This window comes from Ranitomeya imitator, chromosome 2, assembly GCF_032444005.1.
Source record: "Ranitomeya imitator isolate aRanImi1 chromosome 2, aRanImi1.pri, whole genome shotgun sequence".
Classification (NCBI taxonomy): domain Eukaryota; kingdom Metazoa; phylum Chordata; class Amphibia; order Anura; family Dendrobatidae; genus Ranitomeya; species Ranitomeya imitator.
Genome location: NC_091283.1, coordinates 538,710,132 through 538,733,573, shown reverse-complemented (window position 1 = coordinate 538,733,573; position 23,442 = coordinate 538,710,132). Strand labels below are relative to the sequence as shown.

At 44.6% G+C, this 23,442-nt stretch overlaps 1 protein-coding gene across 1 annotated transcript in view; it reads left to right on the top strand.

The window, feature by feature from the left end:
- Window positions 1-23,442, top strand: part of TRMT1L (tRNA methyltransferase 1 like) — a 107,048-nt gene that overhangs the window by 38,454 nt on the left and 45,152 nt on the right. Inside the window, exons 4-8 of the mRNA XM_069751901.1 lie at window positions 2,776-2,838; window positions 3,149-3,262; window positions 3,373-3,434; window positions 4,511-4,640; window positions 15,455-15,566. Of these exons, the coding sequence (XP_069608002.1) occupies window positions 2,776-2,838; window positions 3,149-3,262; window positions 3,373-3,434; window positions 4,511-4,640; window positions 15,455-15,566 (481 nt within the window). The remainder of the gene's footprint in view (window positions 1-2,775; window positions 2,839-3,148; window positions 3,263-3,372; window positions 3,435-4,510; window positions 4,641-15,454; window positions 15,567-23,442) is intronic.

The following is a 23,442-nucleotide window of genomic DNA, read 5'->3' as shown; positions in this document are numbered from 1 at the left end:
AAAAAAATTATGATCATTAGAAAAATTTATTTTATATTTTAATTATACTGAACAGTAATGGAATTTTTAAATTACATGGTTTTAAATAGTGTATCTGGCAAATGTCGACCTTCGCTATCCACACACTGCTGCATACGTTTTCTGAAGTTTTCATGAACTCTAACAAGCATGTCCACTGGTATTCTGCCAACTTCAGCTTCAATATTGTTCCTTAGGTCTTCCAAGGTGTTGGGACGGTTGATATACACCTTAGACTTCAGGTAACCCCAAAGGAAAAAATCGCATGGGGCTAAATCTGGTGAGCGTGCTGGCCAGTTCACATCTCCCCTCAAAGAGATAAGCCGTCCAGGAAACATTTGCCTCAAACAATTCATGGTAACCCTCGCTGTGTGTGCAGTGGCACCATCCTGTTGGAACCATGTATCCTCTAGTTCCATTGCCTCAAGAGCCGGCTGAAAATAATCCTGTATCATAGACAAGTACCGTTCGGAGTTCACAGTTATGGCACGACCATTATCCTGAAAAAAGTAAGGACCAATGATGCCTACTCGTGATATGGCGCACCACACAGTGACGCGGTCCGAATGCAGAGGTCTCTCGTGAACTTCTCTGGGGTTTGTTTCACTCCAGTAACGCATATTTTGTTTGTTTACACACCCACTGAGGTGAAAATGTGCCTCATCAGAAAAAAACACAATTGCGTCACGGGGTATCCTTTGCTAACATGTCTTCACAAGAGGTTCGCCGTGTCAAATAGTCCCATGCTGACAAATGTTGGACCACGCACATTTTATACGGGTGAAAATTCAGTTCATCATGAAGAATCCGGTGGAGAGAACGTCTTGAAATGCCAAGAGCAAATGATTGCTTCCGAGCAGAGCGTTTCGGAGATTGCAGTACTGCTGCTCTAACTCTCTCGATGTTTTGTGGTGTTGTAATCCTTCTCTCAGGTCCCCTTCGTACACATGACACATTCCCTGCTGTTCTGAATGCATTCACCCAATTTACAATTGATTGCCGTCCAGGAACACGTCCGCGTGGAGGAACAGCGAATTGTAAACGAAAAGCACGCTGCACTGCAATGATCGAGTGGGCATTTGAAAAATACGCTTCAACACAAAATGACCTCTCCTCACGTGTCCACTGCATAATGGCAACTGAAAGGCAGAGGAATACAAATCTCCCATCAGCCACTGTAAGCCACACCCACTCTCCCCTCTCTTCGACCGACAGTGCCGCCACAGCATGCAGTGCAAAAAAGCAAATTACCGCGCTCCACCCTGTGTGTATATATATATAATTTTATAGTAACGCAGTTTACATTTTGCGTGTGTGTCTGCATGTAATACATTATATAAAAAATCCATATAAACTTTCATTGCAATGCTGTATAAGGCTACTTTCACACTGGCGTTTTATTTAATATGTCGCAATGCGTCGTTTAGGGGAAAAAACGCATCCTGCAAAGTTGTTTGTAGGATGCATTTTTGCCCCATAGAGTTACATTACCGACGCATTGCGACGTATTGACACACGTCGCAACCGTCTTGCGACGGTTGTGGCGGACCACCGGGAGCAAAAAACGTTAAATGTAACGTTTTTTTGTAGCTGACGGACCGCTTTTTCCGACAGCGCATGCGCGGCCGGAACTCCGCCCCCACCTCCCCGCACCTCACAATGGGGCAGCGGATGCGCCGGAGAAATGCATCCGCTGCACCCGTTGTGCAGCACATCCAACGCTAGCGTCGGAATCTCGGCCCGACGCAATGCGACGGGCCGAATCCGACGCTAGTGTGAAAGTAGCCTTACACTGGTCTACATATTTTCAAGAATTGTCAGATTTAGTTATGAAATGATCCATTTCTTAATGATTTTGACCTCTTGAATTTAAATCTGACAATGAAAATTTTTAGTTGGCTCTTGTTTCTATGATATCAAAGAGTTTTCCTTTTTCTGCTACATATAATTAATGCATAAAGTAGAATATTTTATGGCACTTCTCTAATATTTATTTAGAGGAAACTTGGCAACAATTCAAATAACTAAATCATGATTAATCACCGTTTCAAATTAGAAACAGTCACGCAAAATGCACTATAAAATTTGGTCTTCATTCAGTGCCAACTATTTTTGTTTTTTTTGCTTGTTTCTTGTACTTGTGCATCAGATCATCTTACAGTTGTCTAATAGTAATTTACAGGCTGTAGGCTTTCCTCATCATGGTAGTCAAGTTTTGTCTTTGTGACACAAGTGACTTCTCCTCATATGTAGCAAATATTATCCGCTTTGCTAATGCAAGAACGAGGCATATTTGTGAAAAAACGTATAGAAACATGTCGGTATGCTAAGAAACTAAGCTAAGAAATTCTACAACTGTATACCTTACACAGAGAGCATTTATAATAGTAGGTGATTGAACTTTAACTAGGGTTGCGTCATCATGGTGGAGTTGGTGTTTTTTTTAATTGTTCACCCTAAGGTGACAGAATACTGAAGGCTCAATAGACCAAATAAATGATGTAATAGACTAGCTACTAACATTGCAGTAATGATGCTGAAATAATCAAGACACATTTTTTTCTATAAGCCTGCAATTACTTAATTACAACCGCCTTTGAGTCTCGAAAACTAGAGCCACTCGGCAAACTGAAGCATCATATTAGTTTTCGGCACCACAAATAATTAGTTGCGCTCAACTGTTTTAGTCTCTGACCCAATTTGACTGTAGAACAGAGTGATTGGATATTTGCTTAAACTCTCTGTTTTCTGTTTCAGGAAAGCACATATCTATCCAGAAGGAATTTTCTCACCTGGAAGCTTTAGCTGAACAGTGCGATAGTAAGTTATTGTTTTTTTTCTTAGACTTTTAATTTTGCAGCCATCAGGTGATCGGCTTGTGTCTGGAGCAACTGCTCCTTTCCCTGACCTTATCGAGAAATGTAGTGAAAGGTCACACTTGTAATTGGGCGAGTCTGCCGGGACACTGCTGCAGCTTGGTGGGGTCCATAGTTTGGCCACTGTGGCATATGGACAGGGGTATCCTAAAGGGACGCTTCCAGAAGTGGTATTGGCAAAGTGCGATAGAAAACGTATACAGCCTAAAGTGAATCATCTTTTTTTTTTTTTTTTCATTCCTTATTTAATGTAGTTGAGAAGAAACCCTGCCCTTTGTGTCCACAAAACAGATACAGGTCCTGTCACATCAATAAGCTCATCAAACATCTGCAGAACCTACACTGGAAAGTCTCTGTTGAATTAGAAGGTGAGGGATTTTTATTCTTTACATCCGTGTATTTTTTGGTGTAATTTTATACTTTTGTTTTTTTTCCCACATTTTTACTAAAACAAATTGTGTTTTCATTTTGTCTATAGGCTACCGAATGTGCATCTGCTGTTTGCCTTGTGCACAGAATACGGCGCAAAATGAAAATGAGGTAATCCATGTTTTCTTGTAGGAGTTTGCAAAACCACACATTCAGGCTTATTCAAAGGGCCAGCTTTTCACAGATAGCATTCATACCTATTCTGGTCCTTGGGGCTGTTCGCAAAGCCGCACATTTTGGCAGACTGAGTGATTTGCATAAAATGATGGAGACACTTTTGATTTGAGACGTGGGTCACTCTTACCAATGCAAGTCTGTGGATCTGTGAAAAAAAGTCAGATCGCACTAGGGTGCCATCCTTAGACTTTCCCTTTTTTTCAGACTCTTTTATTTTTGATTCTTTTGGGTACGTCCTATGGTGACTCCCTGACTTTGATGCGGGAACTCAAGCCTTGCCTGTATCTTTGCCGGCAAATAATGGCTGTGATAATCAGCCATCATCTGCCTCTAATAGCTCCACTCGCAGCAGTTAAATGCATCTACAGCATGCTGGCAGGAGGACGCGTCCTTATACATGTCCATCGGGGCTCCTGTGACGTGATTGCAGGGTGCCGGTGGGTTGCCATGACAGCCAGGGATCTGCTGATGACCCCCGTGCCTGTCATGACAGTACTCCTGTGAAAGCCGTTGATCATGTTCATAGGAGACTGTGGCATTGCGGTTTATAGCACAAGCAACCAGTTGTTCTCAGGTTCTAGCCCCTTGAGACTAATAGTGAAAAGTTAAAAAAATTAATAAAGCATCTGTTGTTGTTTTTTTTTTTTTTTTTATGTGCATGCAATGGTGTATTTAGCTCTTTTTTGGGTAATTCCTAATGACATCTCCTCCATTTAAAGGGCATCTGTCACCTGGTTATTACTATTTGATTTTAGAGCAGTTGTTGAAAGTGCAAAGACCCCTATTCCTTATGTTACTTGCGATTCTGCCTACTGTAGTTTCAATAAAATCAGTGTTTTATCAGCAGGAGATTCACTAGAGGTGATGGATAATTGATAATGTTTAATTTATAGGATACCAGCCAAACCAGTGTGTAGAGATAACAGATGTAATCTCGCTGTTTTTTGCCTGTTTCGTTTCTTTTGGTTATTGTGATTTGACAATTATTTACTTTCCTGATGATCTTTTAGGTGCCTGTTAAAATGAGTCCTCATTACCACTGTATTATCTGCTCTTCAACTGTGGTCAGAAGAACAGAAATGTTAAGACACATAAAGCGACATGTTGAGAAAGGGGAGATCAAAGCATCATCATCGTATGGTGAGAAACTGACTGTGTACCTATGCCAGGGTTAACACAACACACGTATTATACACATGATTTGTGTATAGCCACATTCGGCTCTGTTCTCATCTCCAAATTTCTCATCGTTAAGTCTGTTCTATTTAGAACAGATGAATGGAGTTCGTCCCTTGTATATTTCTGTGTCAGACAGAAAAGGGGGCCACTTTGATTTATGAGGGTCTGTCTGAACTCCATTTATTTTTTGAGCTTGTAAGAAAAAAAAACTCGAAAAAAAAAACTTGAAATAAATAAATAAAAAAAAAAAAAAAATATATATATATATATATATATATATATATATATATATATATATATATATATATATATATATATATATATATATATATATATATATATATATATATATATATATATAGTATCTCTCTCTCTCTCTCTCTCTCTCGTAAAACATTGTGTTACTAGGAAGTAACGCTAGCTGCCGGGAACATTGGTGAAGCTGCGTGGGAACGCCGGTATGTGAGAATATTGCGATTTTTTTTTTTTTTTTTTTTTTTTTTTTTTTCACATTTTATCTTGTTACTATTGATGCTGTATAGGCAGCATCAATAGTAGAAAGAGAGCGAGAGAGAATTTTCTTCCACGCATGCTCTCTTTGAAAATACGGGACCCGTCGCTGGATTCCTGCTTTTCACAGGCAGCAACGCATCCTGCGCCCATAGGCTTCCATTGTAGCCAGTGACAGGCAGCACAGGATGTGTCACTGACCGATTTTCCGACGTGCAGAAAAAACGTTCCTCTGAACGTTTTCTCTGCCCGACGGACTGTTTTTTTTATGCAGGATCCAGTGAAAGACACATTCATATTTATTCTTTTCTCTGGGGATGCTTTAGGAAATCCCATGATTTTCTGCATCTTCCAATGAAGTTTTATTTTTTTCCTGCAGCTGCTCTTTTCCAGTCATCGGGGGTGGGGGGTTGGAGGGATTGTTAGACACATCTCACTACACAGCGCAGCTGTAATAATTCCCATGCTGTGAGCTCCGGTTATAGTGAGCATTAACTGTAACCGCTTCCTGCACCGCACTGATGAATGGAAGTGATTGGCTACAGGGAGAACGTAACTTTATTTTCTCTCTGTAGTCACTGCTCCAGTAAGATATCATGGTAGAAGTTAAACACTATTTACTGCCAAATTACCACTATGTCTGCAGGTAAATGATGTTTTTGGATGCTACATGTTCTGATATGTATTGTACAAGCAATTCTCTGGTAAACTATATACTATAGAATTTTCTTCTTTTATTTTCTTTTTAACACGTCAGTTTTAGGTTTACATTTTTTCAAGTTGTTTTTAACCCCTTAGCGACCGCCGATACGCCTTTTAACGGCGGCCACTAAGGGTACTTAAACCACAGCGCCGTTAATTAACGGTGCTGTGGAAAAAGTGAATAGCGCCCCCCAGAGTCGGATTTTCTCCGGGGTCTCGGTTGCCGGGGGTAGCCGAGACCCCAGAGAACATGATTCGGGAGGTTTTTTACCGACCTCGCATTTGCGATCGCCGGTAATTAACAGTTTACCGGCGATCGCAAAAAAAAAACAAAACGCGATCTCTTTTTAATTTCTCTGTCCTCCGATGTGATCGCACATCAGAGGACAGAGAAAGGGGGTCCCAGATAGCCCCCCGATACTCACCTGTCTCCCCCGGTGCTCCTCGTGGCTCGGTGGGCGCCGCCATCTTCAAAATGATGGGCGCAGTGCGCCCGCCGGCCGGCCCCGGGAGAATCTTTGGGGTCTCGGCTGCCGGGGGTAGCCGAGACCCCAAAGAGCATGATCGGGGTCGATTTTACCGACCCCTGTTTAGCGATCGCCAGTAATTAACTGTTTACCGGCGACCGCCAAAAAAATAAAATAAAATAAAAAGCAAAGTGTAATTCTCTGTACTCTGATGTGATCACACATCAGAGGACAGAGGAATAGGGGGATTCGGGGACCCTATTATACTTACCGGTGTCCCTGGGTCCTCCTGCTGCTCCTCCTGGCCGCCGGCATCTTCTGGGCAAAAGAAAATGGCACTGCGCATGCGCCCGCCATCTGTCTCCATCTGCCGGCCGGCAGGAGAAGAGCAGTTGGGGCTAAAATTAGGGTTAGGGCTAAATTTAGGGTTAGGGTTGGGGCTAAATTTAGGGTTAAGGTTGGGGCTAAATTTAGGGTTAGGGTTGGCGCTAAATTTAGGGTTAGGCTTCTTTCACACTAACGTCGGTACGGGGCCGTCGCAATGCATCGGCCCGACATACCGACGCACGTTGTGAAAATTGTGCACAACGTGGGCAGCGGATGTAGTTTTTCAACGCATCCGCTGCCCAATCTATGTCCTGGGGAGGAGGGGGCGGAGTTACGGCCACGCATGCGCGGTCAGAAATGGCGGATGCGACGTACAAAAAAAACGTTACATTGAACTTTTTTTTGAACTTTTTTTGTGCTGGCGGTACGCCAAAACACTGATCCAGTGCACGACGGACGCGACGTGTGGCCATCCGTCACGATCCGTCGGCAATACAAGTCTATGGGCAAAAAACGCATCCTGCGGGCACATTTGCAGGATCCGTTTCTTGTCCAAAACGACGGATTGCGACGGATGCCAAACGACGCAAGTAGCCTTAGGGTTAGGGTTGGGGCTAAGGTTAGGGTTTGAATTAGAGTTGGTATTAGGGTTAGGGTTGGCATTAGGGTTACGCTTGGGATTAGGGTTAGGTTTGAGGTTAGGGTTGAGATTAGGATTAGGGGTGTGTTGGATTTAGGGTTTTGATTAGGGTTATGGTTGGGGTTGACATTAGGGTTGTTTTGGGGTAAGGGTTGTGATTATCGTTAGGGTTAGTGATTAGGATTATGGATCAGGTTGGGATTAGGGTTAGGGGTGTGTTGGGGTTAGGGTTGGAGCTAGAATTGGGGGGTTTCCACTGTTTAGGTACATCAGGGGGTCTCCAAACACGACAGCCAATTTTGCGCTCAAAAAGTCAAATGGTGCTCCCTCCCTTCTGAGCTCTGCCGTGCGCCCAAACACTGGGTTACCCCCACATATGGGGCATCAGCGTACTTGGGATAAATTGGACAACAACTTTTGGGGTCCAATTTCTCCTGTTAACCTTGTGAAAATAAAAACTTGGGGGCTACAATATCTTTTTTGTGGAAAAAAAAATATTTTTTATTTTCACGACTCTGCATTCTAAACTTCTGTGAAGCACTTGGGCATTCAAAGTTCTCACCAGACATCTAGATAAGTTCCATGGGGGGTCTAGTTTCCAAAATGGGTTCACTTGTGGGGGATTTCTACTGTCTAGGCACATCAGGGGCTCTCCAAACGCGACATGGCGTTCGATCTCAATTCCAGACAATTCTACATTGAAAAAGTAAAACGGCACTCCTTCTCTTCCAAGCTCTGCAGTGCGCCCAGACAGTGGTTTACCCCCACATATTGGGTATCGACGTACTCAGGAGAAATTGCACTACAACTTTTGTGGTCTAATTTCTCCTGTTACCCTTGTGAAAATAAAAATTTTGGGGCAAAAAGATCATTTTTGTAGAAAAAATGCGTTTTTTTTTGTTGGTTTTTTTTCACGGCTCTACCTTATAAACGTCTGTGAAGCACATGGGGGTTCAAAGTGCTCGCCACACATCTAGATAAGTTCCTTAAGGGGTCTAGTTTCCAAAATGGTGTCACTTGTGGAGGGTTTCCACTGTTTAGGCACATCAGGGGCTCTCCAAACGCGACATGGCGTCCAATCTCAATTCCAGCCAATTTTACATTGAAAAAGTAAAACGGCACTCCTTCTCTTCCAAGCTCTGCGGTGCGCCCAAAAAGTGGTTTACCCCCACATATGGGGTATTGGCGTATTCAGGAGAAATTGCATAACAAAATTTATGGTTACATTTCTGTTTTTACACATGTGAAAATAAAAAAAATGGTTCTGAATTAGGATGTTTGCAAAAAAAAGTTAAATGTTCATTTTTTCCTTCCACATTGTTTCAGTTCCTGTGAAGCACGTAAAGGGTTAATAAACTTCTTGAATGTGGTGTTGAGCACCTTGAGGGGTGCAGTTTTTAGAATGGTGTCACACTTCGTTATTTTCTATCATATAGACCCCTCAAAATGACTTCAAATGTGATGTGGTCCCTAAAAAACAAAATGGTGTTGTAAAAATGAGAAATTGCTGGTCAACTTTTAACCCTTATAACTCCCTAACGAAAAAAAATTTTGTTCCAAAATTGTGCTGATGTAAAGTAGACATGTGGGAAATGTTATTTATTAACTATTTTTCGTGACATATCTCTCTGATTTAAAGGGAGGGTGCCACCAGTTTTCTCGTATTTTGTTTTTTTGTGAAATTAAGCTTAAAATAGTAATTAAAATGTATTAATGCAATGTTTGCACTGTTTGCAAACATTTCTATATGAAAAATATTATATATTTTTCTACAAATATACATATTTACCACTAGGGGGAGCATTTTCCGTTTTAGACCTCAAGCAGCTATAGTAAGATTTAGCAGCTCTGCCCCAGGGATGTTAGACCACCCAAAAGGGGAGGGAAATGGTGATGTCAGCAGTTACTGCCCCAACAGTAAGAATGAAGAGCAGCATCACAGGGCAGCACCATTTTGTGTGTGACTGCCCTGTGACCTGCTATCACCAGCAGTTACTGCATCAGAGGAGCAGAACACAGTGGGCTCAGCAGCATCTGGACCCAAGAAGAGTGAAGACGTGGTGTGCATGGAGCAGCATTAGGAGCTGTCTGGGAGCTCCAGCTCTGCAGTGAATAGCCAGGCATGGAGGGAGGGGAGAGATGCATTGTATGGCTAAGGCCGGGGTCACACTAGACCGCAATACGGACGAGTGCAATGCGATAAAAAAATCGCATAGCACTCGTCCCAATGTTAATCTATGGGGCAGCTCCCATCATCCGATATTCTCTCGGCCGTATTCAGGATCCGAGTGAAATCGCAGCATGCTGCAATTCTCAGCGTATCTCGGCCGAGAATCGACAATGAAAGTCTATGGGGGTGAGAAAAAAATCGCACAGCACACGAACCATCAGTGTGACGTGCGAGAAATTCTCAGGCATTGGGCAGGTGACAGGAAAGGTTCAGCCATTATTTGCTCATTTTGCAAGTGTGTGAGAAAATCTCACCATACGGACGCCATACGGATGTCACACGGATGCCAAACGGATCATTGGATGCGAGAAAATCGCATCCTCGCACTGCACACGGATCACTGTTTTGGTAACATTTGTGCGATTCTCGTCCGTCAAAAACGGACCTTTTTTTATACGTTGTGTGTGTCCCCGGCCTAAGAGTGACTGATGGGAGAGAAAGAGACGTGAAGTATGATGAGTGAGACACATATGGAGTGTGATGGGGAGATACACCTTGAGGCTGTGTGCACACGTTCAGGATTTTTCGCATTTTTTTGCGTTTGTTCGCTATAAAAATGTGATAAAAACAATTTAAAAATGCATACATATGCATCCCATCATTTATAATGCATTCTGCAATTTTTGTGCATATGTTGCGTTTTTTCTGGGGGAAAAACGCATCGCAGTAAAAAACGCAACATGTTCTGCGCATGTCGTGTCTCCTCCTTTGATGTGGGCTCCGGCGCTGAGCCCACATCAAAGTCACGACATGTCGGCTGTTTTGTACAGCTGACATGTGCGCGCAATAGCGGCAGGTGAAATCGCAATTCACCCGCCGCTATTAACCTGTTAAATGCCGCTGTCAAATGCTGACAGCGGCATTTAACTACCGCTTCCAGCCGCACGGCCAGAAATGGGCGTATCGTCCACCCCCGTCACATGATCAGGGGTTGGCGATGCGTCAGGATGGTAACCATAGAGGTCCTTGAGACCTCTATAGCTACTGATGCCGGCCTGCTGTAAGCGCCTCCCTGTGGTCGGCGCTCATAGTAAGCCTGTAATTCAGCTACGGAGCAGCAATCTGATGATCGCTGCTATGTAGCAGAGCCGATCGAGTTGTGCCTGCTTCTAGCTTCCCATGGAGGCTATTGAAGCATGGCAAATGTAAAAAAAAATGTTTTTAAAAATATGAAAAAAAAAAAAAATTAAAGTTTAAATCACCCCCCTTTTGCCCCATCAAAAATAAAACAACAAAAAAAAAAATCAAACCTACACATATTTAGTATCGCCGCGTTCAGAATCACCCAATCTGTCAATAGAAAAAAACATGACTGACATGTGCCCGCAATAGCGGCAGGTGAGATCGCGATTCGACCGTTCCTCTGTATGTGTTTTCCATCCGGCGGAAACAGCTGTTTTGACGGATCCTGCAAAAAACGGATGAAACGTGTGGCCATCCGGCGCTAATACAACTCAATGAGAAAATAACGGATCCGGCGAAAAAAAACCTGATCTGGCAGAAAAAAAAGTAAATTGTGGAAAAAAACGGATCGGGCGGAAAAAACTGATCTGGCAGGAAAGAAAAGGAACTTGTGGGAAAAAACACGGATCCGGCGGAAAAAAACGGATTAGGCGGGGAAAAAAGGATCCGATGGAAAAAAAACTGATCTGGCAGAAAAAAAAGGAAATTGTGGAAAAAAACGGATAAGGCGGAAAAAAAGGATCCGATGGAAAAAAAACTGATCTGGCAGAAAAAAAAGGAAATTGTGGAAAAAAACGGATCTGGCGGGAAAAAACGGATCAGGCGGGAAAAAAAGGATCCGATGGAAAATAAACTGATCTGGCAGAAAAAAAAGGAAATTGTGGAAAAAAACTGATCCGGCGGAAAAAAACTGATCCGGCGGGAAAAGACGGATCAGGCGGGGAAAAAAGGATCCGATGGAAAAAAAACTGATCTGGCAGAGAAAAAAGGAAATTGTGGAAAAAAACGGATCTGGCGGGAAAAAACAGATCAGGCGGGGAAAAAAAGGATCCGATGGAAAAAAAAACTGATCTGACAGAAAAAAAAAAGGAAATTGTGGAAAAAAACGGATCAGGCGGGAAAAAAAGGATCCGATGGAAAAAAAACCTGATCTGGCAGAAAAAAAAGGAAATTGTAAAAAAAAACGGATCCGGTGGGAAAAAACGGATCCGGCGGGAATTAACGGATCCAGCAGGAAAAAATGGATCTGGCGGGAAAAAACAGAACCGGCGGAAAAAAACGGATCTGGCGGGAAAAAATGGATCCGGTGGAAAAAACGGATCTGGCGGAAAAAAACGGATTCTGAAAATGTGCTCGCAGGATGCGTTTTTTTCCCATAAACTTGTATTAGCGACAGATCGTGATGGATGGCCACACGTCGCGTCCGTCGTGCAACGGATCCGTCGTGTTTTGGCGGACCGTCGGCACGAAAAAACGTTCAAGTGAACTTTTTTTGTCCAGCGCGTCCGCCATTTTCTACCGCGCATGCGCTGCCAAAACTCTGCCCCCTCCTTCTAGACTTCAGAATGGGCAGTGGATGTGTTGAAAAACTGCATCCGCTGCCCACGTCGGGCACAAATTTCACAACGTGCGTCGGTACGTCGGCCCGACGCATAGCGATGGACTCGTACCGACGCAAGTGTGAAGGAGGCCTTTGTGAGGGTTGAATTAAAAAAAAAAACAAAAAAAAAAACGCGTGGGCGCCCGTGCAATTTTCTGCGCCAGAGGGGGAAAGCCGACGGCCGGGGGCCAATATCTGTAGCCTGCTATGAATATCAGCCCGCAGCTGTCTGCGTAGCCTTTACTGGCTATTAAAATAAGGGGACCCCAAAAAAAAAAATTGTGTGGGGTCCCCCTATATTTTATAGCCAGAAAGGCTACGCAGACAGCTGCAGGCTGATATTCATAGCCTAGAGAGGGGCCATGGATATTGCCCACCCCCCCCAGGCTACAAATACCAGTCCGCAGCCGCCCCAGAAATGGCGCATCTGTAAGATGCGCCAATTCCGGCACTTAGCCCCTCTCTTCCCACTCCCGTGTAGCGGTGGGATATGGGGTAATGAAGGGTTAATGTCACCTTGCTATTGTAAGGTGACATTAAGCCGGGTTAATAACGGAGAGGCGTCAATAAGACGCCTATCCGTTATTAATCCAATACTAAGAAAGGGTTAAAAAAAAACACGCACACATTAGGAAAAAAGTATTTTAATATTCTTCATTTCACCATACTTACCATACTTCAGCGCCTGCAAAAAACGTAAAATAATAAACCGTATACTACCTGTCCGCCGTAGTCCAATTAATATCGAGTGTCCCACGACGATCTCCCCTATAGAACAGTGACATCGGGTGATGTCACCGCTCTATAGGACCCTCAGTGACACACTGACAGGAGACAATGGCTCCTACAGTGCATCACTGAGAGGTTACCTTAGGACAAGGTCTCACTTTATGGCAATTGCTGCGTGGGAAAATTTCTCATACACCAATGGCATAAAGTGAGACTAGGGACTTTTTTTTTTACAGCGGCGGAGGAATACAATGGTGGAAGGATACCTTCCTGCTGTCATTGTGTTTCTGGAGCCCCTAGAGAGCAGTCGCATTATCTGATGCTGCTGCTCTCCACGGGAGATCATCGTGGGACACTCGTGGATTTCGTGGATTTCTTACAGATGACACTGGCTTCGGGGAACAAAGTGACAAGTAATGGTGAGTATGAACTCTCTGTTTAATGTACTGTATGTCTATATGTAATGTATGAATGTATTGTATGTGGCATGTATGTGGCATGTATGTATGGAGTATTTTTTTTTTTTCATTCAACTCATTAGCCGGATGATGGGACTATTACTGTCCCATAATTGGCTAATGTGTCAATCACTGTCATTGTAGCAGGCATCGTCCGATGGGACTTGTAGTCCCATCGGACGATGCTTGCATACACGCATAGAGACCCCCCCACGCTGCACAGAGACCCCCCCACGCTGCACAGAGACCCCCCACGCCGCAGAGACCCCCCCACGCCGCACAGAGACCCCCCACGCCACACAGAGACCCCCCACGCCACACAGAGACCCCCCACGCCGCACAGAGACCTCCCCACGCCGCACAGAGACTCCCCACGCCGCACAGAGACCCCCCACGCCGCACAGAGACCCCCCACGCCGCACAGAGACATCCCCACGCCGCACAGAGACATCCCCACGCCGCACAGAGACCCCCCACGCCGCACAGAGACCCCCCCATGCCGCACAGAGACCTCCCCACGCCGCACAGAGGCCTCCCCACGCCGCACAGAGACCCCCCCACGCCGCACAGAGACCCCCCCACGCCGCACAGAGACCTCCCCACGCCGCACAGAGACCCCCCCATGCCGCACAGAGAGGGAGAGTGACACAGGGGGAGAGTGCAGTTTACCGGAGATCACTGGGACTCTGTGCAAGTGGGGAGGCGGAGACAGAGCAGGGGGAAGCACATGGCAGAGTGTGAGAGCAGAAGATGTCTGCCCAGAACCTGCAGTGCCTGGAGTACAGAGGAGAAGTGAGCGCTTCTTCTCTCCTATGATAGAGAGTAAGTGTAGCTCGGCAGATAGCACAGGGCTATAATAAAATGGCAGCTAGTCACACCTACAGCAGTGAGTTGTGCAGCCCACAGAGGCGTGCCCAGCTCACTGCTAATGCTGCTGCAATGTTAGGGTACCGTCACACAGTGAAATTTTGATCGCTACGACGGCACGATTCGTGACGTTCGAGCGATATATCCGTGACGTTCGAGCGATATCGCAATGTCTGACACGCTCCTGCGATCAGGAACCCCGCTGAGAATCGTACGTCGTAGCAGATCGTTTGAAACTTTCTTTCGTCGTCTAGTGTCCCGCTGTGACGGCATGATCGCATGGTGTAACATATATCGTATACGATGTGCGCATAGTAACCAACGGCTTCTACATCGCACATACGTCATGAAATTATCGCTCCAGCGTCGTACATTGCAAAGTGTGACAGCAGTCTACGACGCTGGAGCGATATTGTTACGACGCTGGAGCGTCACGGATCGTACCGTTGTAGCGATCAAAATTTCACTGTGTGACGGTACCCTTACAGATAGGGTCCGAGCCGGGCTATTATCTCCTATGTCCATGGGGTGCCGTAATCTGACACTGATAGTGACGTGCTACTGCTGCAAAACCAAGATGTCAGCCCCCAGTGCATTCTTTCTACTCATATATCACACGAAATCTGTTTTACATGCATTCAAATCTGGGTTATAACAGCATGTTATGCTACATTACATTGATTAATTAATGATCTACAAACGCGGTACCTTCCCTTTAAGGGCATAAAAATACAAAGTTTGAAAATTGCAAAATTTTAAAAATTTTCGCCATATTTCCGTTTTTTTCATAAATAATCGCAAGTAATATCGAAGAATTGTTACCACTAACATGAAGTACAATATGTCACGAAAAAACAATCTCAGAATCAGCGGGATCCGTTGAAGCGTTTCAGAGTTATAACCTCATAAAGTGACAGTGGTCAGAATTGTAAAAATTGGCTCGGTCATTAAGTACCAAATTGGCTGTCACTAAGGGGTTAAATCTATTTTTGAAATTGATTAGTTTGAGCAATGTTTATCTATCTAGGACTCCAAATGTCAGGAGTCATCAAGCAGTAGCCTTGTGTCTACAGCATTATTAGTGCATAGACTCTGCAGTAATCCCATAAGATCCCTCTTGGAGCCAGTTATACAATGTATTCCAGTGCAGGCCTGCAAACCGTCTTGATTGTAATAAATGTTTCTAGTGTATAGTCTATTATTGGCCACATTTCTGTACAAATAGCCAATATTTCTGTACCTGAGTGCTTCATATGAAAGATATTTGCATTTGTTCCAACAGGAAGACCTCAAGAAACCTTACAAGAGGCCAACACTGAGATTCAAGTTCTTCCAAATTTTACCACTCCACAGGCATCCAGTACTTTTTTTAATCCTGTAATGAAAACTAACAGGTAAGACCTTTTATTCACTTCCGAGCCTAGATTGCTTGGTTTATCCAGCGTGTCAATAACTTCTGCATATTTAAAAAACTGACCGTCACATTCAAACATAGACTAAGTGTGAACAGGTGCTGAACCCAGAGTCACCAACTCATATACTTACAAACAAAAAAGGCTGCCTTTTTTGTTTCTATGTACTGTATATGAGTTGGTGACTCTAGGTTCAGCACCTGTTCACACTTAGTCTATGTTTGGATGTGACAGCCAGTTTTTTGAAACTTGTATTCATTAACCTTCTGACTGAGATGTTCGGGGCGTGGCCTGAGAGTCCATGTGAGCGGACGTGCGGCTGTGAGCTCCCGCCGCTGTATATTGTAAAATCCTGCAGAGCCGCTGCTGTTTGGTCCCTGCGGGGGCTTACGGGCTGCGGGGAGACTTGGAGAGGCCGGCGGTGCTGTTCGGTAGCGCTGGAACCGACGAACATGACCAGGAGACGGCAGAAGGACGCGGGAGCCGGGGATGCAGGCGCAATCCAAGATGGCGCCGACTTGAGGGAAAAGGCAGACAAGGAGAACGCCGCATGCAGAAAGCGCATGGAGGTAGCGGCAAAGCTCCAGCAGTTTGCGAGAGCGGAGGCCGCAGAGGAGGGAGCCGGAGCTGATACCGAAGAGGAGGAGGAGGAGGAGAGCCCAGCAGGGGAACATGAGGTACAACAGGGGAGAAAGGAGAGTAAAATGGCGGTGGCAGAAGGGGGACCCGAGGAAATGGCGCCAGAAGCTGAGCCTACCCTAAGAGACGTTTTTGCGCTAGTCTCTTCATGTAAACAATCTCTGACCATACAGATACAGGAGGTTAAGGGGGACACAGCCCAGATAAACGCAGCCATGCAGAAGATTGACAAACGTGTGGGGGAGGTAGAGGAGAGAGTGAGCACTGCAGAAGACCATATAGTGCAGCTGCAAAAAGCAGAGAAAAAGTTCACTCAAGCAATAGCTGAATTGGCTGCGAAAAATGAGGACCTTGAGAACAGGTCCAGAAGAAATAATATTCGTATAGTGGGCATCCCTGAAAAAGCTGAAGGGAGGAATCCAACGGAATATATTGAAAAATGGCTGTTAGAAACATTTGGAGATATGGCGCTAACAAAAGTGTTCGCGGTAGAAAGAGCGCATAGGGTCCCGCCGAAACCACCTGTCCCTGGAGCGAATCCCCGTACCATACTCGCCAAAATTCTAAACTATAGAGACAGAGACATTATCCTGAGGAAGGCCAGAGACATGACAGATCTGACAGTTGAAGGCCAAAAGATTGCTATATACCCAGACTATTCTACTCTGGTGCAGAAACAACGGATGATGTTCACGGGTATCAAGAGACGGCTGAGGGAATTGGGTGTGCAGTATTCCATGATGTTCCCAGCAAGACTGAGGGTGGTGGCGTTTGATAAAATTCATTTTTTCCAGAAGCCGGAGGACGCTACCCAGTGGATCGATATTAATGCTAAAAAGCTTAAAGGAAAAGGAGACTGAAACTGTGGGAAGAGTCTGAAGTTGTTTACTTATCTGTCAGTTGGAAAAGAGTCATGTGATTGACAAACCAAGGGGTATGGGGGGGGAAGAAGGGAGCTGGATTATATCCAGTTAAAGTTAAAGGGATGGTGTAATGGCTGCTGGGAAAGGGGGAGGAAGGGTTTGCGACATATTTTAAGTTTATGCAGGCTTCTTGTGTGTGCAAATAATTCTAAGTTAAAATGTTTTGAGAACGTTATTTTTCAAAATGTCTGAAATCCTGTTATGTACAGTGGTGGGAGGAGGGGTGGGAAGGTAATGCCAAACGGAGTGTTCGCTATGGGCGATGATGCCCCACTCTTGGAAAGAGGTGGAATGGTTAGATGTGAGGGGGGAAGGGTGGGAGGGGGAGTTGGGGGGGGGGGGGGGGAGGGTAGTTAGACAGCCTGAGCTCAAAATTGATGATACTTATAGTGAAGATGAGCCAAGTGATGGGGACCCGTTTTAAGATTTTGTGCTGGAATGTGAGAGGCCTAGGGGAGAAATCTAGACGTGCTGCGTGTTTGCAATATGCAAGAGACCAAAGGGCCTCAATGATATGCTTGCTGGAGACGCATTTGGTAAGGGAAAAAGTGGATGTTTTGAATAGACGATGGATCCAGAGGGGATATCATTCTACCTTCTCCACGTATGCAAGAGGAGTCTCAATCTTGGTTCCAGCGGGAGTTCAGTATGAGGAGGTGAAGGTATATGTGGACGTGGAGGGACAGTATGTACTATTACGGTGTATACTGTATGGAGTGATGCTGTGTGTTGCCGCGATGTATATTCCGCCTCCCTACTCTAGCAGGAAGATTAGAGAAGTAATGGAGCGAGTGGAAAAATGGGGACCGACACCGTTAATAATTATCGGAGATCTAAATAACATCTGTGATGAATATTGGGATAAAAATAAAAATACTCAGAATAGGTCGGAGGGACACATAACAACATTTGGCACCTATATACAGGAGATAGGTTTGATTGATCTGTGGAGGGTTAGACATGTGGGGGAGAGAGGGTACTCATGTTATTCACCGGCACATGCCACACTCTCTAGGATTGATATGGCTCTTGGTAACAGGATTTTGGACACATTGGTTGGGGAGGTGAGATATCTGCCAAGGGCCTTGTCGGACCATAGTCCAATTGAAGTAGAGGTTAGATTGGAGGGGGCTCGCTCGCTAAGTGGGAGAGAATGGAAGATTCATCCTAATTGGTTACAGAGTATTGAGTTGGAAAGTATAGGACGGGAGGTGGCGGAATTCTTTCTCTTAAATGATGGAAGCGCCGACGCTCTTACAATTTGGGATGCAATGAAGGCGTACCTGAGGGGACTACTGTTTAGGGACATTAGTAGGTGTAAGCGGAGGACGAGAGAGGTAGAAAAAGCGGCAGTTGAGGAGTTGAAGGAAGCAGAGGATGGGATGGCCACACTGGGAACCCCTGAGGCAGAGAGAAGAATGAAAAACGCACAAAATCATTTGGAAAAAATTCTGCTAGGCAAAGCTGAGAGGAAACGAGATTTCCAAAGGGTATTGTTCTATCAGGAGGGAGAAACAGTGGGACATATGCTGTCGGTAGTGGCTGCTGCTCAGAGAGGTTCTTCATATATACACTCTTTGGATTCTGCTAGTGGAGGTAAAATAACGGAAACACCTGAAATTTTGAGAGCATTTGCGGACTTCTATGCAGATTTGTATTCCTCTCGGGTTGGTGAATCGGTCGAGGATGCACTGACTTTCTTGGAAGGTCTGGATTTGCCGAGACTGAGTGAGGCAGATAGGGAGAGCCTTGAGGCCCCTATCACTGAGGAGGAATTGAGTCGGGCATTGATGTCTATGGCCAATGGGAAGGCGCCTGGGGTCGATGGGTTACCCGCTGAGATCTATAAAGGGTTGGCAGAAGTGTTGATTCCTAGATTAAAAATGGTATTGGAGGAAGCTAGGTCTTGTGGGCGCTTGCCAGCCTCTATGAGAGAGGCCATAATAGTGGTCATTCCAAAGGAGGATAAGGACTTGGGGAAACCGGAGTCGTACCGCCCAATTTCTTTACTAACAATTGATGTCAAGCTTCTGGCCAAGGTGTTGGCTCTCCGCCTCTCTAGTGTTATTGCGAGTCTGGTGCATTCGGACCAATCTGGCTTTATGCCGGATAGATCAACGGCGATCAATTTGCGGAGGTTATATGTAAATTTGCAGGTAGAGTCTGATAACTGTGGTCGAAGAGTGATTGTATCGCTAGATGCACACAAGGCGTTTGACAGCGTCGAATGGGGGTACCTCTGGCAGGTGCTGGAATGTATGGGGTTTGGCCCGCAGTTTGTGGCCTGGATACAGCTGTTGTACTCATTACCATCCGCCAGAATTAGAGTAAATGGGGAGCTATCTCGTCCTATAGGGCTGGCTAGGGGTACTAGGCAGGGATGCCCGCTTTCACCCCTCCTGTTCGCGTTGGCTGTAGAACCTCTTGCTGCTAAGATTCGGCAGTCGGATGGGGTCCCTGGGTTTAGGTATGGCAAAGTAGAGGAAAAAATAGCGTTATATGCGGATGATGTTTTGCTGTTCCTGGAGGATCCAGACAATTCACTAAGAGGGGCCGTTGAAATTGTTGAGAGATTTGGTACTGTGTCGGGACTAACAATTAATTGGGATAAGACGGTTCTTTTTAGAGTGGATGACGTAGGAGAGAATGTGAGTGAGGATGTTGGGGATGAGAGGCTGAAGGTGGTTTCCCAATTTAAATATCTTGGAATATGGATTTCGGTGCCGGTGGCGGAGTTTCTGCAAAGAAATTTGACTCCTGTTATGGGGGTACTCAAGGCAAAGGTAGACGCCTGGAATAAGCTACATCTATCGGTCGTCGGTAGGGTAAACCTTATTAAAATGGTCCTTATGCCCAAAATTCTTTATGTTCTGCATAACGCACCAATTTGGATCCCTCGGGGGAAGTTCAGGCAGATTAATGCCCTCTTTAGAAGTTTGATATGGGGTAGACAATATCCACGTATTAGCTTGGAGACGCTTCAACGACCCAAGGAAGATGGTGGTTTGGCTTTGCCCAACCCGGAAATATACTTCCTTGCGGCCCAGAGCCAGCATTTGAAGGGCTGGGCGCGAGGGGCGTCATCCAGTGCAGTACAACAGCTATTGGAAGAGGTGACGGACCGACGACCGATGGCCAGGTGTTTGGAGGATGGCTCATTGGGCGCGCTGGGGAAAATATACCCAACCCTGTTCCTGATTCGTAAATTATGGAATAGATTAAGGCAGATTCGTGGGGTTACAGGGTTGACTAAATTCACACCGATATGGTCTAACCACAACTTAAAGGATTTTGAGGCCCTGGGAGGATTGATGGAATGGCAGAATAAGGGAATTTGCTTTGTTCACCAGATAATCCAGCAGCAGGAGCTGAAGTCCTTTTCCCAATTGCAGGAAGAATTTGGTTTGCGTTCCACAGGGGAATATCAGTATGCGCAGATGAGACATGCCTTTAGAGCTCAGAATAAGAAGGCTGATATCAGGGTTCAAGATGATATAGTGTTGGAGTATGTGTGTGGTGAGGGTACTACAAGGGGAGTTATTTCCACTCTGTATAAGGACCTTATGCACACATTTCTGCTAGATTTCCCTATAAAGGCGAGAGCTAAGTGGGAGAGAGAAGTGGGGCCGATGGAAAATGAAACCTGGGAATCGGTGATGGAGTGGGTTCCGCGACTATCCTTGAGTGAACCATATAGGCTCTCGCAGCTATACATTTTGCATAGGGTATATAAATCTCCGGAAGTGTTATACAAAGCGGGATTGCGTGCCAATTCTGGGTGTCCGAGGTGTGCGAGTGAGAAGGCAGGAATATATCACATGATGTGGACGTGTCCGAGACTGGCTGCCTTTTGGGTGGTGGTTTTGAGCCGAGTTGAAGCAGCGTATAAGTGCAGAGTTGTTAGAGACCCGATAGTATGTGTGCTGGGATATGTGGAAGAAATTGGAGTTGACAATACTTGGAAGATTGCAATTGCTAGGCTACTCTACATGGCCAGGAAAGTAATAGCACGAAACTGGATAAACGCGGAACCACCTGTGAGAAGGGAATTTCTCCAATATGTTCAACATGGTCTAAAATTGGAAAAGGGGGTGTACAGTAAAAGGGGGAAAATAGAACTCTTTAATAAAATATGGTCTCCTTGGCTTGATTTGGATTGAGGAGTATAGGCGTCGTGTTTCCTAAGACCTGGAAGAGGATAAATTACAAGAGGCAGATAATGCCTCGGTGGGGTGGAGATTGAGACTGAGCTGTCTTATGGGGGAGGGGGGTAGTTGGGGTAATGTTGGGGTTTATTAAAGTAAGAAAATGTGTATCTGATATAATGCAATGTAAATGGCATTCTGTTGTTCTCCTTTTTTTTATATTGTTAATAAAAATCTATTTAAATCAAAAAAACCTTCTGACTGAGCACTCCGCCTTTTAGCCACCGGTGTTTCTAATCACAGCATGACCACTACCCCTCCACAGAGATATAGATTTTAGTCTAACAGAGGATTCATGTTCCCATACAGATGAAGACTTCATTCTAAGAGAGGAAAGGCATTTAGGTCCTGGTAAAGGAGGAATGCCTTATCGCGGCTATTAGGTACACATGAATTGGCCAATTTATCCTCTAAACTTCCTCAATTTTTCATATTTCTAGTGCAGTAATGCAATTCAATTTTCATATTTCAAGTTTGCAAGTTTTGGCGCTACAGAGTGCTGCCTTTTTTGTTTGTAATAACCTCTGCGTGGCAGGTGTTAGAACTGTGTTTTTCGACTCCTGATTTGGCAGTAAACAAAATAGTAAAACCTCTTTAAATGGTTTGTCCAGCTCTAAGTGATGGTATATACAGATAAACCCATTTTGGAATGAGGTAATCTTCTTGATAGAAACGGTGTATGGAGTGAAATTTTTTACAGATCCCCTGTATATGTATACTGGGATTATTTGAAGATGCAGTGGATCCTAACTTGCCCCTATTCATAGGTATCTCTCGTATCTTATTTCAAGCATGTAAACGTCTTTCATTTCATTGGTTAAACACACAACCTCCATCTACAAGGAAGGATAAATAAGACTCCTCTGTCCAATCAGATTCTATCAGAAACGTAACTCTATTCCCAAATTTAAAAGGTATGGAGTCCTTGGTTAGATACTCCAGGGCTGCCAACAAATATTCTATGCCTTAATTGTTAGACTTCTTCTTTTTACCTTTTTCTCCTCCCTTTTTCAAATGTTATACTTCGTTATTTTAGAACTGCTCTGAAAATGAAAATGGTCTCCCCCAGAATGCTAGGGTTTGGGTTTAGGGTGGGTTAAGGAATTAAAGTTGAATTTCTGTCTCTGGCAGGTAGAGTCAATCTGATCAAAATGATACTTATGCCTCACCTCCTCTATATACTGCATAATGCTCCAGTATGGTTGGCACAGAGCAAATTTTGTAGAATTAATACTCTATTTAGGGATCTGATTTGGAAGGGTAAACGGGCACACATCAAATTAGAGCATCTGTAGAAATCAAAGGATGAGGGTGGTTTGGCAGTCCCTGACCCCTGGATATACTATATAGCGTCTCAATATCAATATATGGTGGGCTGGGGAGAATCTAGCCAAATTACATCAGCTGGGATAATCACTGAATATATAGTGGGAAAGGGTCCATTGTTAGCAGTTTGGAAGTGGGTAGATTTAGATTGAACTAAGAAAAATTGGCAACCATAGTTATGATGGGGAAAGTTTGGCAGGAAATTAAACAGTGGAGGGGGTGACAGAATTTAGGCGATATGTGTCGATTTGGTTTGACCCTAGAATGACAGAGCTCATGAGATTGCGGGGGTTTGGTCAGTGGAGGCATATTGGCATTTGGTTAGTGTCTCAGTTGTTCAATGTTGGCATTATTAAAACGTTTGAAATGCTCAGGAATGAGTTTCCTCTGAGCCAGAAGATGTTTTTCCAGTATCTGCAGCTGAGACGTGCCCTAAATAAACAAAACAAAGCGTCACGTGTGGTTTTGCAGTCGGATAGTTTGTTGAATCTCATAGGACCTCGGAGGAATTCAAGGGGGTTCATCACCTTGATGTACAGGGGCTTGTTGGACACTTTTTTTACTGAGACATCTGCTAATGTTGAGGGAGAAACGCATGGCAGATCTGGGTCCTTTATCGGAGTCTCAGTGGGAGTCCATATTACAATATATTCCCAAGTTTTCTTTAAGTGAAGCTAAAAAGGAGTCATAGTTATATTTAGTCTATAGAGTTTACAGGACCCGTTATGGATGATGAAGGCAGGTCTGAGAGGAGACTCAAAATGT